General features: G+C 47.1%; 1 protein-coding gene across 2 annotated transcripts in view; it reads right to left on the minus strand.

Annotated features, from left to right (window-relative positions):
• The window catches only part of DGCR8 (DGCR8 microprocessor complex subunit), a 158,750-nt gene that overhangs the window by 54,839 nt on the left and 87,579 nt on the right, over nucleotides 1-16,332 (minus strand). For both annotated transcript variants that reach the window (XM_063964722.1, XM_063964723.1), the window contains 2 exons: nucleotides 15,933-16,203; nucleotides 15,408-15,605 (listed from right to left, as the gene is read on the minus strand). In XM_063964722.1, coding sequence (XP_063820792.1) covers nucleotides 15,408-15,605; nucleotides 15,933-16,203 — 469 coding nt within the window. The remainder of the gene's footprint in view (nucleotides 1-15,407; nucleotides 15,606-15,932; nucleotides 16,204-16,332) is intronic.

The raw sequence follows: 16,332 nt of genomic DNA on the forward strand, positions 1-16,332 counted from the left end.
AAAACTCGGGGAGCCGTTGTCAAACCAAAGGGTAACGCCTGAAATTGGTAATGATGGTTGCCCACCGCAAACCTGAGGTACTGCTGATGAGACACTGCAATAGGAATATGCAGGTAGGCAGGTATGTCCAAGGAGACCATATAGTCCCCAGACTCCAAGGCCAGAACAATAGAGCGAAGAGTTTCCATACGAAACTTAGAGACCCGCACATACTTGTTCAAGGGACTTCAGATTGAGAATGGGCCGCGAGGACCCGTTCAGTTTCGGGACTAGAAACAGCGGTGAATAGTACCCCTTGCCTCTCTGAGCCAGAGGCACCTGTACTACCACTCCTGTGGACAGAAGGGAATGCACCACCGAATGCAGAGTGTTTGCCTTTGTCGGGTCCAGAGGAACATCTGTCAGGCAAAATCGATGAGGGGGGACGATTCTTGAAGGATACGGTGCAACCTCGAGTGCCGACTTCCCTTACCCAGGCATCGGAAGTGGTCTTCAACCATTCCTGGGCAAAACCTAGAAGTCGCCCCCCAGCCTGGGATCCCCCAGAGGGAGGCCCACCCCGTCATGCGGCAGGCTTGTCAGTTTTGGAAGCAGGCTGAGGGGCAGCCCAGGCTTGCTTTGGATACGCCTGACCTTTTGCTTTACCTGGAGGACGAAAGGGCCGAGGGAAAGTACTTTTAGCCTTCTGCGTGGAAGGAGCCGTACTAGGTAGGCAAGCTGTTTTAGCAGTAGCCAGATCAGCCACAATCTTATTGAGGTCTTCTTCAAAGAGGATGTCTCCCTTGAAAGGATGCATCTCCAGGGTTTTCTTGGAATCCATATCCACCAACCAGGATCTCAACCAAAGGATACGTCTGGCCAAGACGGAAGTAGTAGCAGCCTTGGCCGCCAGCACCGGAGGCCGCCTCCTTAAGGTACAGAGAAGCCGTGGCAATATATAAGAGACATTGTCGAGCATGCTCAGATGCATTGGAAGGCAGTTCCGCCTCTAGCTCTTGAGCCCACGCCTCAACAGCTTCAGCAGCCCAAGTTGCTGCAATGGTTGGCCTATGCATATCACCAGTTAGGGTGTAAATCGCTTTCAAACAACCCTCCACACGTCTATCCGTCGGTTCCTTCAGAGAGGCGACGGTAGTTACTGGCACAGCAGAGGAAACTACCATGCGTGCCACATGAGAATCTACAGGCGGAGGCAATTTCCAATTTTACAAAGCTCCGCAGAGAGAGGATAGCGAGCCAACAGTCTCTTATGCGTTGTGAATTTCGTTCCCGGATTTTCCCAAGATTCCTGACGTATGTCAGCCAGGTGATGAGAATGAGGTAAAAGTAGGATTTTGGTACTTACCAGGTAAATCCTTTTCTTTGAATCCATAGGGGGCACTGGAGTACTCTTGGGATATGGACGGCGTAGCAGAAACAAAGGCACTGAATATTTAAATTTAGAACTCTCCACCCCTCCATATCCCAGAGTACCTCAGTGTACGACCTCAGTGTTTTTTACTGAGCGAACAAGACTATAGAGAGGTTGACAATGGAGAATTCCTATCACATAACGGACAACAACAAAGTTGACCCATAACGTTACTGTCAACTAAACAGTTGACACCATAACCGATAGACCTTTATAATTTGAACCAATCGGTGAAAATTTCTTACCATAAGCTCCTCTGAGCTTAATACAACCCTGGTAAAATGTGTTATCATAAGCTCCTTTGAGCTTAAAACAACCCAGGTAAAACAAACAACCCAGGTAAAAAACTGCTCTGGGTGGGCGTCCAGTGCCCCCTATGGATTCAAAGAAAAGGATTTACCTGGTAAGTACCAAAATCCTACTTTCTTTTTCATCCACTAGGGGTCACTGGAGTACTCTTGGGACGTACCAAAGCTTCCCTCGTGGGCGGGAGAGCTGTTTGACACCTGTAACAGTAGACGGCCAAAGCTAGATGCTGATGCCGCAACCGTTTCATAACGTGTAAACGCGCACAAACGTGCAACCGTTTTATAACGTGTAAACGCGCACAAACGTGTGCACTGAAGGCTATGTAGCCGCGTCGTAGACGCTGCACGACCAGCTGGTCATGACATTCCCACAGAACCTGTGGGATGAGCTATTACTGACGTAGGCGACTGTAACTTAGCCTTAAAGTAAGCCTGACTTGTAGTCATTTTTATCCAACTGGATAATGTTTGCTGAGAAACTGGCTAACTCCAGTTGGCAGCATCATATATAACAAACAACGTATACGTATTACGTACTGTAGACGTTCGGGACATATAGACGCGTAATGCATGTACCACATTCATAATTCTAGAATGTGCTGTCAACACAGGAACCACTCTTGGTTTATTGCTGTGAAGAATAAGAAATCGGAATTGGTCCGAAGTTCTGCTTTGTTATGATAAAACTCAAATACGGTGGCTTGGAATACAAGGCACCCAAATATGAAAACAAAACCCCTTGCCGAAGCTACGGCTAGAAGAAAACGTTTTCCAATTGAGAAACTTAATACCCATTTGTTGTAAGGGTTCAAAAAATATGAAAACTGTAAGAAATCTGAACCCAGCTTCAAGTCGCATGGCGCTGTAGGTGGGATAAATGGAGGCTGCACCTTGATGACACACCTTGTAAAAAAGGTGTGTACCTACGCAATAGATTCAAACGTCTGTGAAAATAAATTGACCACACAGATACCTGCACCCTCAGTGCAGATAAACGCAGTTCTCCATCCCACCCCGTCTGTAAATAACAGAATACGGGTAACGTGAAAGATGATGTCGGAAACTTCTGAGCCTCACACCCACCTATATAGGCACACCAAATTGTGTAATAATGAGCTGCCGTAAGCGGCTTCCTAGCTCATAACATGGTTGGTATACCAATACTGTAATGCCCTATGTATTTCCTTAAGAGGGTGGTCTGAACCCCCACCCCGTCAACCGCAGCCGCGGTACATATGTGAATAGGGGTCAACGAACGGTCCCTGTTGTAACAGGTTGGACGTATTATGAGGGCCCAAGATCGTGTGCAAGTATTCTTTGGAGCTTTGAGAAGCAAGCTCTCCGAAATCCATGAGATATCACTAGTATGACTGTGACGAACTGTCTTATGATCCGTTTTAGCAACGGAGAGATAGAAAGAGAGCAGAGGAAAATGGTGGAGGCAGATACACGAAGCTGTATGACCACACGAATGTGAGACCTCCACTGCCACTGCTCTTGTGATCTCTCGCTCTGTACACATACTGAGCGATTGTAATTGTGGCGAGATGCCATCATGTATACCTGAGGGTAACCCCACTTGTGGATTCACATATGAAACACCTGTGGATGAAATGCCCAGTTTTATGGATAAAAATTCCGACGGTTGAGATCATCTGTCTAACAGATGTCCACTCCCGGAATGATCCCCGTAGACAACATCACCTAATGGTGTTCTGGGCAATTTGAGGATTCGAACTACCTGCCGCATTGCCATGCGGCTTCTCGGTCCTCCCTGGTTGTTGTGTATGCAACTCCCGTTGCGTTGTCTGACTGCACTTGGACAGACTGAAAGCGAAGCATATAGTGCATTGTAAATTGCACGGAGTTCCAGGACATTTATAGACAGCAATCTGTCGTGATCCGTTTTAGAACCCCTGTCGCTGATCTTTTTAACTACAACTCCTGAACCTCTGAGACTCTCGTCCAGAGTATATACACTCTCGCCCTGAAACCCGGCGAACTAAAGCGCTTTGAAAAAACATCATTGTTCCAGCGCTTTGAAAACACATCATTGTTCCTAATAGGCGAATACACCAATGTACCGCTAGTGTGCGTGGCTTTTGCACGAATTGTACTAGTTGGTATATTTGTTCTTGCTGGTGTAGTAGTTAAATCTCTTAGATTTACCGTATTTATAATCTTACCTAGGAACTGAAGTCGTTTAGACGGAATTAGATGCGATTGTTTTCGAACTTGACCTGCTACCGTGGTGTACATTAGTAGCGCAAGTAAGATGAACTTCTGTTGAGACAGAGTTCTTATGAGCAGATCGTCTAAATATGTAACGATTGTCACCGCTAGGGCTCTGAAATTAGCTATTGCCCCAACATCACCTTGGTGAATACCCGAGGCACTGACAAGAGGCCAAACGGTAGAACCTAAAATGGTTAATGGTTGTGGCGTATTGCAAAACGCAAGAACCTGTTATGCGGTGACCAACCCGGAATGGGTAAATACACATTGTGAAGATCAAGCATAATCATGCAATCTTGTGGCTTCAACTATGCAAGTACTAACTGCAGTAAATCCATTTCCAACTGTAGTAAGTGACTTGCTGATTGATACTGCGACGGAGCCCTTCGGCTTCGCTACCCCAAACAGAGGGGAATAAGTAACCCTGACTCTGTTGGTGTACCAGGTGTGGAAATAAAAACAGCTGAAACCAGCAGATGTAAATAGCTGATACATCCATGAGTGGATGTTTGGAAAACCCGGCAAATGTCACGTGTAACGGCGCGCTTCCACAATTGGAAATGCTAGATGACCTAAGAGGCCGTTAAGCCACTGGCTTGTTGACTTTAGCAGCATGTCGTTACAAGTCGTGACTGTTTTTGTACCACAGCCTTGAAACAAAAACTGAAGTCTAAAGGGATTAAACGTCGGGTAATCTTTTGTCTGAATATCAAATTAGCATTAAACAAGTTCTAGGCTTGTTTTGGTGAAACTAGCGACGATGAAAAGCTAGAATCGTGTTAGCCGAAGCTTTACAGAAATACTCTGCAGCTTTTTATTAACAATGATCGTCATTGTTTACATACATAGAGCGTCTAGTGACCCAAATGTTTATAATGTTTGTCACAGACGAATTCACCAATGACGTATTGTCCCATTTAGAACGGGTAAATAGAGTTAACTGTTAGTCAGATATTGTAACTAATAACTCATTGAAAATCTGTTGTTTAGGAAAATCGACAGATTAGATGTTAGAGTCTACCTAATCTCTGTAAAATTTGAGACACTGACTCACTGTTATTAGCAATGTATGGTTGTCAAACCCCCGCACTATCTGACTGCTGGTTTAATGTACCCTTGTCAGTGGTAGGTACCGCTGTGAGGTTTGTATAATTGTCAGATTAAATTTTAAGTATAAATTAATACCCTGGACTGAAAATCCTTTGTTAGAGCTTGCGGAGTAACTTTGGAGACTCCGATCTTACCGCTCGTGTGGAGGCGTTATGCTTAACATAGGATCTGGGACTGACCCTGCTTCCGGAGTGGAAACGTACAAACCAACAGAATTTGCGGTAGATTTATGTACCGACATTATAGTAAACCTTATATTTAGTCTGTGTTGTATGCTTATACAGACAGACACCACAATAGCCAAAGGACAGACTTAAAGTGCGTAATATATATATATATATATATATATATATATATATATAGGAAATGGGAAATATAAGCGCTTAGGAGTGATGTAACAACTTTTCAAGGGAAAGAACAGAGTGAGGTGGGTATAATTAAAACCAATGTTACTTATCTGGTTTTACACAAATTTCCAACCGTGGTTGATCATTTTGGGATTCACATGTAAAAAAGAATATAACAAAACATAGTGTGTACTGTTTCAACCGAGTAAATGTCATATATCAATATAGAGCAATCAGTTTAGGGAATATGCTTATTCCCAATTCTATAGATTTGATAGCCCAGACATTTTAAACGTAAAAAGACAACAGTTTAATATACAAGACATACAGATGGCTACACTAAAAACGTACAAGATAAAAGATATAATGAGGCTTATCTGTCCATCTAAAAGGGACTCAGCAGCAGACTGTCCCGATACATAAAAAAGCCAAAATGCATGCGTACAGGTGTTTTAAAAGTTCAAACGCTTATCTGTCCATAAGAGGAATTACAGCATCAGCAGCATAGTCCCAACGCGTTTCGTCCGTTCAAGAGCCTGGACTTCTTCAAGGGGATATATATATATATATATATATATTTATGGATAAATATATTTATGGCTAAATACAGTTTACATGCCCTATGTGAAACCTGACCCAAATTTTTCCCACTAACACCCCTGCGCCTCCGGTGGCGAAGAGATGTAGTGTAGGAATGTTCTGGAATTATGGCAGCAACAGGAAACATGATTAAAAATGGCCCCCATGCCATGCTTACATTGTAACTCATAGGAGAAATTACAATATCTGCTGCCCATGATAATCACAGTCTAATATACACTGATAATCACAGCACATGCAGGTTACAATAACATCACAGGCAGATGACCTTTAATATAAGCTCTGCCTTTAATATCTTCTGTTAATATTAATAACTTTTATACATAAATATATATATATAGGCTCAACAGCCTATTACATGCATCTGGCAGCTGCAGCCATGCAGTAATCTGCCAGGTCCCCCACTCCCTCCCCCTTCCCTGTACTCCCTGTAGCGCTGTGTCTCAGCGGGGAGCTGGGAATGCAGGGAGGCGAAGGACCATAACCCCGAGCAGCCGAAATCGGCTGGCCGGAGCGCGTTGCTAGTCAAGCTGCCCGGGTTTCTATGTGAGAGCCCCGCTGTCTGTGCGGCGGGTCTCCGTCCCTCCTTGTACTCTCTGCTGTTAGCGGTGAGCTGGGACGCTCACTGCAGGGAGCGATGACGGCGCCCTGTTGTACGGAGCGCTGTACGGAGCGGCTGTAACGGACCCCATAGCGAGAGAGCTGCGGCGGGCGGCGGCCTCTGAGAGCAGATCAGCGGAGGCCTGGCCGGAGGTCTTGTGCTGAAGACTGTGGCCGTGTGGGGAGGGCGCTGAGTGGGGAGACCAGCGGCGGAACGGGCGCCAAGTGGAGCGAGCAGCGGCGTGCGCTAAGCGCTACAATGTCCCCACACCTCGGGCGGCAGCGGGAGCTGACCTCCCCCTTCACTGTGAACGGCACACCACACAGCGGGGCGGCCGCCTGCGCTGACTGCCCCGTTTTCCCCAGCATACCTTATTCTAAGCTCAGAGCTTTCCGGGCGTAGCTGCGACGGGGCTTCTATCTGTAAGCTCCGTCCAGCTGCTTGATCCTCTTAAAGGCTGTGACGGGGCTTCTTTCTGTAAGCTCCGTCCAGCTCTTTGATCACTTTTTTATGGCTGTGACGGGGCTTCTTTATGTAAGTTCCGTCCAGCTGTTGCAGGCCAGTGGGCCTGTGGCTGTGAGGGTGCTCTTTGTGAGGACCGACACGCCATGCGCTGTTGCAGCGGCACTATCCCGGACCCATGTTTTTCAATAAACTGGGAAGGGATGTATAGTAAAAATTGAAAATTAAAAAATAAAAATGAAAAATTAATAAAAATCTTCCACAAAGTGTGGGAATCCCACAAGCCGTTGTTAGTGCTTTGAGCACGGAAAAAACACTGAGGTCGTACACTGAGGTACTCTGGGATATGGAGGGGTGGAGAGTTCTAAATTTAAATATTCAGTGCCTTTGTTTCTGCTACGCCGTCCATATCCCAAGAGTACTCCAGTGACCCCTAGTGGATGAAAAAGAAACTTGTTTAACCACCTTCTTTCGTTTAAATCTGCGGATTTTTAGAGACAGCCGCATGCTCAGGTTCATCAGAGACCTGAAGAATGAGCCCAATAGCCTCAATCAAATCAGGGACATCCACCATTGACTTCCCTTCCCCATCAGAAGCATCTGAGTCAGTGTCTGTGGGGTTGGTATATGCACCATCCTCCTCAGAGGATGTGTCCGGGATAGCAGTTGATTGTGAGGAGGTAATGGCCTGTCAGAAGACGTCTTAGGTGGGCGAGTGCGAGATTTAGATTAAGTCAGTGACCGGTTCAATTGCTGTAACTGAGTGGAGATTTGATCTGCCCATGGCGGATTAATTGCAGGGACCATAAACTGCTGCATTGGCACAGGTGGTCCCACAGGGGGCGCCAGTTTAGTTACAAGCGTGTTTAACAGCGTGGAAAAGGTAGTCCAAGGTGGGTCATTTATTGCCCCCAGTGCTACAGACCCCCCTGGACCTGAACTCTCTGCTGCCAAATTTTCCTCCAAAATGTTCGCAGCATCACCACCACGCAATGTGGGAGAAGCCCCGGCTCCGTTGCCTCGTGTAGCTGACATAAGAAGCACAATATTGGGTAACCTGGTACAATTCTTAACAGCGATATACCTAGCAAGAACTCCCAGTGTAGTGTGACTTTCCTGTCTGCACAAACTGGGAATCCAAGAGATATATGGCGACTATAAATCACAAAGAAAAATACACAGCAAGTATGTCTTGTGAAATACCTATATTATTTAGAAAACCTGACACACTTAGCTCTTCAGGTTACATAATATAGGAGTAGCACGCTGAGTGAAATACCCGATATGGCAGCCACGCAGCAGCTACATGCACACACACACACATATAGTCACAAGCGTACCATGCAGAAATTATACACCATAAAACTGCACTGGACTAGCAATACAAAGTAATACTCAGTATAGCTATATATGTAAACAGTAGATATAACAACAAAGCACAGTAGATACTGGATGTATATCACAGGGTGTTTGTACCACACAGCCCTGAATGTATGCACTCTTAACTATCACTGTCCCTTGACAGGTAGAATACTGAAGTGTCATGTAAAAATAAGATTTTACTTACCGATAAATCTATTTCTCATAGTCCGTAGTGGATGCTGGGGACTCCGTCAGGACCATGGGGAATAGCGGCTCCGCAGGAGACATGGCACAAAAGCAAGCTTTTAGGATCACATGGTGTGTACTGGCTCCTCCCCCCATGACCCTCCTCCAAGCCTCAGTTAGGTACTGTGCCCGGACGAGCGTACACAATAAGGATCGATCTTGAATCCCGGGTAAGACTCATACCAGCCACACCAATCACACCGTACAACTTGTGATTTGAACCCAGTTAACAGTATGATAACAATGAAGTAGCCTCTAAAAAAGATGGCTCACAACAATAATAACCCGATTTTTTTGTAACAATAACTATGTACAAGTAATGCAGACAATCCGCACTTGGGATGGGCGCCCAGCATCCACTACGGACTATGAGAAATAGATTTATCGGTAAGTAAAATCTTATTTTCTCTAACGTCCTAGTGGATGCTGGGGACTCCGTCAGGACCATGGGGATTATACCAAAGCTCCCAAACGGGCGGGAGAGTGCGGATGACTCTGCAGCACCGAATGAGAGAACTCCAGGTCCTCCTCAGCCAGGGTATCAAATTTGTAGAATTTAGCAAACGTGTTTGCCCCTGACCAAGTAGCTGCTCGGCAAAGTTGTAAAGCCGAGACCCCTCGGGCAGCCGCCCAAGATGAGCCCACCTTCCTTGTGGAATGGGCATTTACATATTTTGGCTGTGGCAGGCCTGCCACAGAATGTGCAAGCTGAATTGTACTACAAATCCAACGAGCAATAGTCTGCTTAGAAGCAGGAGCACCCAGCTTTTTGGGTGCCTACAATATAAACAGCAAGTCAGACTTTCTGACTCCAGCCGTCCTGGAATTATATATATATATATATATTTTCAGGGCCCTGACAACGTCTAGCAACTTGGAGTCCTCCAAGTCCCTAGTAGCCGCAGGCACCACAATAGGTTGTTTCAGGTGAAACGCTGACACCACCTTAGGAAGAAACTGGGGACGAGTCCGCAGTTCTGCCCTGTCCGAATGGAAAATCAAATATGGGCTTTTGTAAGACAAAGCCGCCAATTTTGACAATCGCCTGGCCGAGGCCAGGGCCAACAGCATGGTCACTTTCCATGTGAGATATTTCAAATCCACAGATTTGAGTGGTTCAAACCAATATGATTTGAGGAATCCCAACACTACGTTGAGATCCCACGGTGCCACTGGAGGCACACAAGGGCTGTATATGCAATACTCCCTTGACAAACGTCTGGACTTCAGGAACTGAAGCCAATTCTTTCTGGAAGAAAATCTATAGGGCCGAAACTTGAACCTTAATGGACCCCAATTTGAGGCTCATAGACACTCCTGTTTGCAGGAAGTGCAGAAATCGACCTAGTTGAAATTTTTTTTTTTTTCGTGGGGCCTTCCTGGCCTCACCCACGCAACATATTTTTACCACATGTGGTGATAACGTTGTGCGGTCACTTCCTTCCTGGCTTTGACCAGGGTAGGTATGACCTCTTCCGGAATGCCTTTTCCCTTAGGATCCGGCGTTCAAACCGCCATGCCGTCAAACGCAGTCGCGGTAAGTCTTGGAACAGACAAGGTCCCTGCTGGAGCAGGTCCTTTCTTAAAGGCCGATGCCACGGTTCCTCTTGGAACAGACATGGTACTTGCTGAAAGCAAATCCCTTCTTAGCTCCCGAGGCCATTAGTCCTCTGTGAGCATCTCTTGAAGTTCCGGTTACCAAGTCCCTCTTGGCCAATCCGGAGCCACGAGTATAGTTCTTACTCCTCTATGTCTTATAATTCTCAATACCTTGGTTATGAGAAGCAGAGGAGGGAACACATACACCGACTGTTACACCCACGGTGTTACCAGGACGTCCACAGCTATCGCCTGAAGGTCTCGTGACCTGGCGCAATACCTGTCCCATTTTTTGTTCGGGCGGGACGCCATCATGTCCACCTTTGGTCTTTCCCAACGGTTCACAATCATGCGGAAAACTTCCCGATGAAGTTCCCACTCTCCCGGGTGGAGGTCGTGCCTGCTGAGGAAGTCTGCTTCCCAGTCGTCCACTCCCGGAATGAACACTGCTGACAGTGCTATCACATGATTTTCCGCCTAGCGAAAAATCCTTGCAGTTTTGCCACTGCCCTCCTGCTTCTTGTGCCGCCCTTTCTGTTTACGTGGGCGACTGCCGTGATGTTATCCCACTGGATCAATACCGGCTGACCTTGAAGCAGAGGTCTTGCTAAGCTTAGAGCATTATAAATTTGCTCTTAGCTCCAGTATATTTATGTGGAGAGAATTCTCCAGACTTGATCACACTCCTTGTGTGACTGCTCCCCAGCCTCTCAGGCTGGCCTCCGTGGTCACGAGCATCCAATCCTGAATGCCGAATCTGCGGCCCTCTAGAAGATGAGCACTCTGTAATCACCACAGGAGAGACACCCTTGTCCTTGGATATAGGGTTATCCGCTGATGCATCTGAAGATGCGATCCGGACCATTTGTCCAGCAGATCCCACTGAAGAGTTCTTGCGTGAAATCTGCCGAATGGAAGCGCTTCGTAATAAGCCACCATTTTTACCAGGACTCTTGTGCAATGATGCACTGACACTTTTCCTGGTTTTAGGAGGATCCCGATTAGCTCGGATAACTCCCTGGCTTTCTCCTCTGGGAGAAACACCTTTTCCTGGACTGTGTCCAGAATCATCCCTAGGACCAGCAGACGTGTCGTCGGAACAACTGTGGTTTTGGAATATTTAGAATCCACCCGTGCTGTCGTAGAACTACTTGAGATAGTGCTACTCCGACCTCCAACTGTTCTCTGGACCTTGTTCTTATCAGGAGGTCGTCCATTTTCTTTGAAGACGAATCCTCCTTTCGGTCATTACCTTGGTAAGGACCCGGGGTGCCTTGGACAATCCAACGGCATCGTCTTGAAACTGATAGTGACAGTTCTGTACCACGAACCTGAGGTACCCTTGGTGAGAAAAGGCAAATTTTGGGACATGGAGGTAAGCATCCCTGATGTCCCGGGACACCATATAGTCCCCTTGTTCTTTGCTATCACTGCTCTGAGTGACTCCATCTGGATTTGAACCCTTGTAAGTGTTCAAATTTTTCAGATTTAGAATAGGTCTCACCTAGCCTTCAGTACCACCATATAGTGTGGAGTAATACCCCTTTCCTTGTTGTCGGAGGGGTAATTTTATTATCACCTGCTGGGAATACAGCTTGTGAATTGTTTTCAATACTGCCTCCCTGTCGGAGGGAGACATTGGTACAGCAGACTACAGGAACCTGCGAGGGGGGAAAACTCTCGACATTCCAATCTGTACCCCTTGGATACTACTTGTAGGATCCAGGGGTCCTGTACGGTCCCAGCGTCATGCTGAGAACTTGGTAGAAGCGGTGGAGGGCTTCTGTTCCTGGGAATGGGCTGCCTGCTGCAGTCTTCTTCCCTTTCCTCTATCCCTGGGCAGATATGACTCTTATAGGGACGAAAGGACTGAGGCTGAAAAGACGGTGTCTTTTTCTGCAGAGATGTGACTTAGGGTAAAAACGGTGGATTTTCCAGCAGTTGCCCTGACCACCAGGTCCCATGGACCGACCCCAAATAACTCCTCCCCTTTATACGGCAATACATCTTTGTGCCGTTTGGAATCTGCATCACCTGACCACTGTCGTGTCCATAAACATCTTCTTGCAGATATGGACATCGCATTTACTCTTGATGCCAGAGTGCAAATATCCCTCTGCGCATCTCGCATATATAGAAATGCATCCTTTAAATGCTCTATAGTCAATAAAATACTGTCCCTGTCAAAGGTATCAATATTTTTAGTCAGGGAATCCGACCAAGCCACCTCAGCTCTGAACATCCAGGCTGAGGCGATCGCTGGTCGCAGTATAACACCAGCATGTGTGTGTATACTTTTTAGGATATTTTTCAGCCTCCTATCAGCTGGCTCCTTAAGTACGGCCCTATCCGTAGATGGTACCGCCACTTGTTCTGATAAGCGTGTGAGCGCCTTATCCACCCTGAGGGGTGTTTCCCACCACGCCTTAACTTCTGGCGGGAAAGGGTATACCGCCAATAATTTTCTATCGGGGGAAACCCACGCATCATCACACACTTCATTTAATTTATCTGATTCAGGAAAAACTACAGGTAGTTTTTTCACCTCACACATAATACCCTTTTTTGTGGTACTTGGAGTATCAGAAATATGTAACACCTCCTTCATTGCCCTTAACGTGTGGCCCTAAAAGAAAATACGTTTGTTTCTTCACCGTCGACACTGAAATCAGTGTCCGTGTCTGGGTCTGTGTCGACAGACTGAGGTAAATGGGCATTTTACAGCCCCTGACGGTGTTTGAGACGCCTGGACAGATACTAATTTGTTCGCCGGCCCTCTCATGTCGTCAACCGGCTTGCAGCGTGTTGACATTGTCACGTAATTTCCATAAATAAGCCATCCATTCCGGTGTCGACTCCCTAGAGAGTGACATCACCATTACAGGCAATTTGCTCCGCCTCCTCACCAATATTTTCCTCATACATGTCGACACACACGTACCGACATACAGCACACACATAGGGAATGCTCTGATAGAGGACAGGACCCACTAGCCCTTTGGGGAGACAGAGGGAGAGTTTGCCAGCACACACCAAAACGCTATAATTATCCAGGGACAACCTTTATATAAGTGTTCCTCCCTTATAGCATTTTAATATATATACATATCGCCAAATCAGTGCCCCCCCTCTCTGTTTTAACCCTGTTTCTGTAGTGCAGTGCAGGGGAGAGCATGGGAGCCTTCCCACCAGCCTTTCTGTGAAGGAAAATGGCGCTGTGTGCTGAGGAGAATAGGCCCCGCCCCCTTTTCGGCGGGCTTCTTCTCCGGAGTTTTAGATATCTGGCAGGGGTTAAATACATCCATATAGCCTCAAGGGCTATATGTGATGTATTTTTCGCCATACAGGTATTATACATTGCTGCCCAGGGCGCCCCCCCCCAGCGCCCTGCACCCTCCGTGACCGCTGTGTGAAGTGTGCTGACAACAATGGCGCACAGCTGCAGTGCTGTGCGCTACCTGATGAAGACTGAGAGTCTTCTGCCGCCTGGTTCCGGACCTCTTCATCTTCAGCGTCTGCAAGGGGGGTCGGCGGCGCGGCTCCGGGACGAACCCCAGGGCGAGCCCTGTGTTCCGACTCCCTCTGGAGCTATGTCCAGTAGCCTAAGAATCCAATCCATCCTGCACGCAGGTGAGTTGAAAATCTCTCCCCTAAGTCCCTCGATGCAGTGAGCCTGTTGCCAGCAGGACTCACTGAAAATAAAGAACCTAAAAACTTTTTCTAAGTAACTCTTTAAGAGAGCCACCTAGATTGCACCCTTCTCGGCCGGGCACAAAAACCTAACTGAGGCTTGGAGGAGGGTCATGGGGGGAGGAGCCAGTACACACCATGTGATCCTAAAAGCTTGCTTTTGTGCCCCGTCTCCTGCGGAGCCGCTATTCCCCATGGTCCTGACGGAGTCCCCAGCATCCACTAGGACGTTAGAGAAATACACAATGCTGGCAAGCAGGCGGCTTCACAGAGGAGGATTTGCCCCAGCAGTCCCAGGAACAGCGCAGCTCCGTTGTGATGGCGGCTGACGGAGTGAGGGAGAGATATGCAGCTCCAGGGTGGGAACATTCACTGAAATGGCGCCCTGGGACTGGGGAAGGGGCTACAGGTTAGGCCTTATCCCCCTGCTGGCTTCCCCACTGGGCTCTGCAGGCTTGCTTAAAACGGGGTTTTTAGGAGAGAAAAAACCCCACCTGTGCCCTGTGTCCCAGTGACTAGTGGAGCGGCTGCCCTTTACAGTGTCCAAGCCAGAGCATGCAGCCCGCCTCCCACAGCCGCGCCAGATCACGGTTAACAGCGGGCCAAAGAGACCCCTTAACTCCCCTTGTACCTGCGGCCACGCGATCCTGGAGGGCAGCGGCGGGTGTGTGTGACTGACAGAAGGAAACCAGAGCCTCCACTGTAGTAACCCGGCAACCAGGGCGCGGGAGTATACAGCGCCGCTGGGGGAGTGATGGAGCTGCAGCTAAGGATGTCTTATGTGACATGCATAAAAGCTGCAGCCCTTGAAGTCTTCAAAAGTTCTTCTTTACGTCTGATTAAGCTATAATATGGGCTGCAATGGCAGCCCCCCTGCTGATTGCCTGCTTACTACATGGCACCATACAAACTGAGCTCCTGTGCACAGAGGCGGGGTTATAGAGGAGGCGGTGCTGTGCATCTTGGGAACAGTCAAAGCTTTGAGACTTTTGGTGCCTCAGATCAAGATCCTACTCTACACCCCGATGTTATCCTTGTGGAGCCCAGTGTACCTCGCAGCAGAAAGATTCTGTGCCAAACTCTATACCACACACTCTAACCCCTTAGTAAGTGCGCAGCTTCCCCGAGATTTATGAAGGAGAAAGATCTAGATGTGTCAATTTGCTCCTCACCTCAATGGGGGAAATCAAGTGTTGCACGCACCAGTGGGCACTAGATGGCGACCGATGGAGCCAGTCAAGTGTTTCTCCATTCAGCTGCCAGCGCAAACATTGTTATGTTGCTCCACCATTTTGATAGGCTGGTAACATACATACATATATTTCCATACATACATAAACACGTTTCACCAATGCAAGTTTGTTTAATTTTAGCTGCATCTTGAATAAGCGGTAAAATACTAACAGAAAAGTTGACATTTCTGCAGTGAAACAAACCTTTCTTTGTTGGCGCATCCTGAACAGACAAGGTAATAAGTTTCTGATTGGCAGGTAAAATCGGTCTCTCAGATTCAGCCTGCTTACGTTTCACTTCACGGTTAAACTGCCTCCTTTCCGCCCATGTCCTGAATTTCTTAACAGTAATCTGCTCAAAATCAAATCTTTTTTCCAAATAGCTTCGGAAATCTTCCACGTCTAAGAACACAAACAATTACAAGTGATATGTATGAATTTATGTATAACCACCTTCATTCAAAATTCAGGCATCATCGTGGTACATAAAATGACAATGCTCCTAGGCATATGCTCTCACATCAAAGCTTGGTGTGCATTTTTGGCCTTTGAGAGTCCCCTCTAATATTGGTACTATACATTTTTCTGCAGACAGCAGAATGTCTAGCTCTACGCTGGAAAGCATTGTATTCTTGCAAAACAGAGAATGGGACTTCTGAGCTAAATTGAACACAGTCACCAAAATAAAATTATATTTTGATTATGTTTGTAAAACTTAACTGTACTCACCAACGGACTCATCTTTGCAAACTTCCACTTTTGCTTTCACCTGCCCCAGTGCTCCCTGTGCTATGTCCCCTGTAGTTTCTCGGTCATCTGAGGCAAAGCTGTCAGCAGCAGTGGAGTCCGGCTCTTCAGTCTGGTGCTCCAAAGATTTTTCACATGGGGATTCCAATGGACGGCGAGCGAAAGCAATCTCATTGTTTCGCTGCTCCTCTTCATTATCCTTCATTTTCTTATAATGCAAGCAAGGAATACTACTGACGGGAGGATCGTGTTTCTGAAATGACAAATGGAGCACTTAAACAGATGAGCCAAACATTCTATAGGAATTTTCTACATCTTCTGCCGGGTGGTCTTCTGTATGCTGAATGTCGGGATCCCGGAGCACAATATACCGGCGCCGGAA

This window comes from Pseudophryne corroboree, chromosome 1, assembly GCF_028390025.1.
Source record: "Pseudophryne corroboree isolate aPseCor3 chromosome 1, aPseCor3.hap2, whole genome shotgun sequence".
NCBI lineage: Eukaryota > Metazoa > Chordata > Amphibia > Anura > Myobatrachidae > Pseudophryne > Pseudophryne corroboree.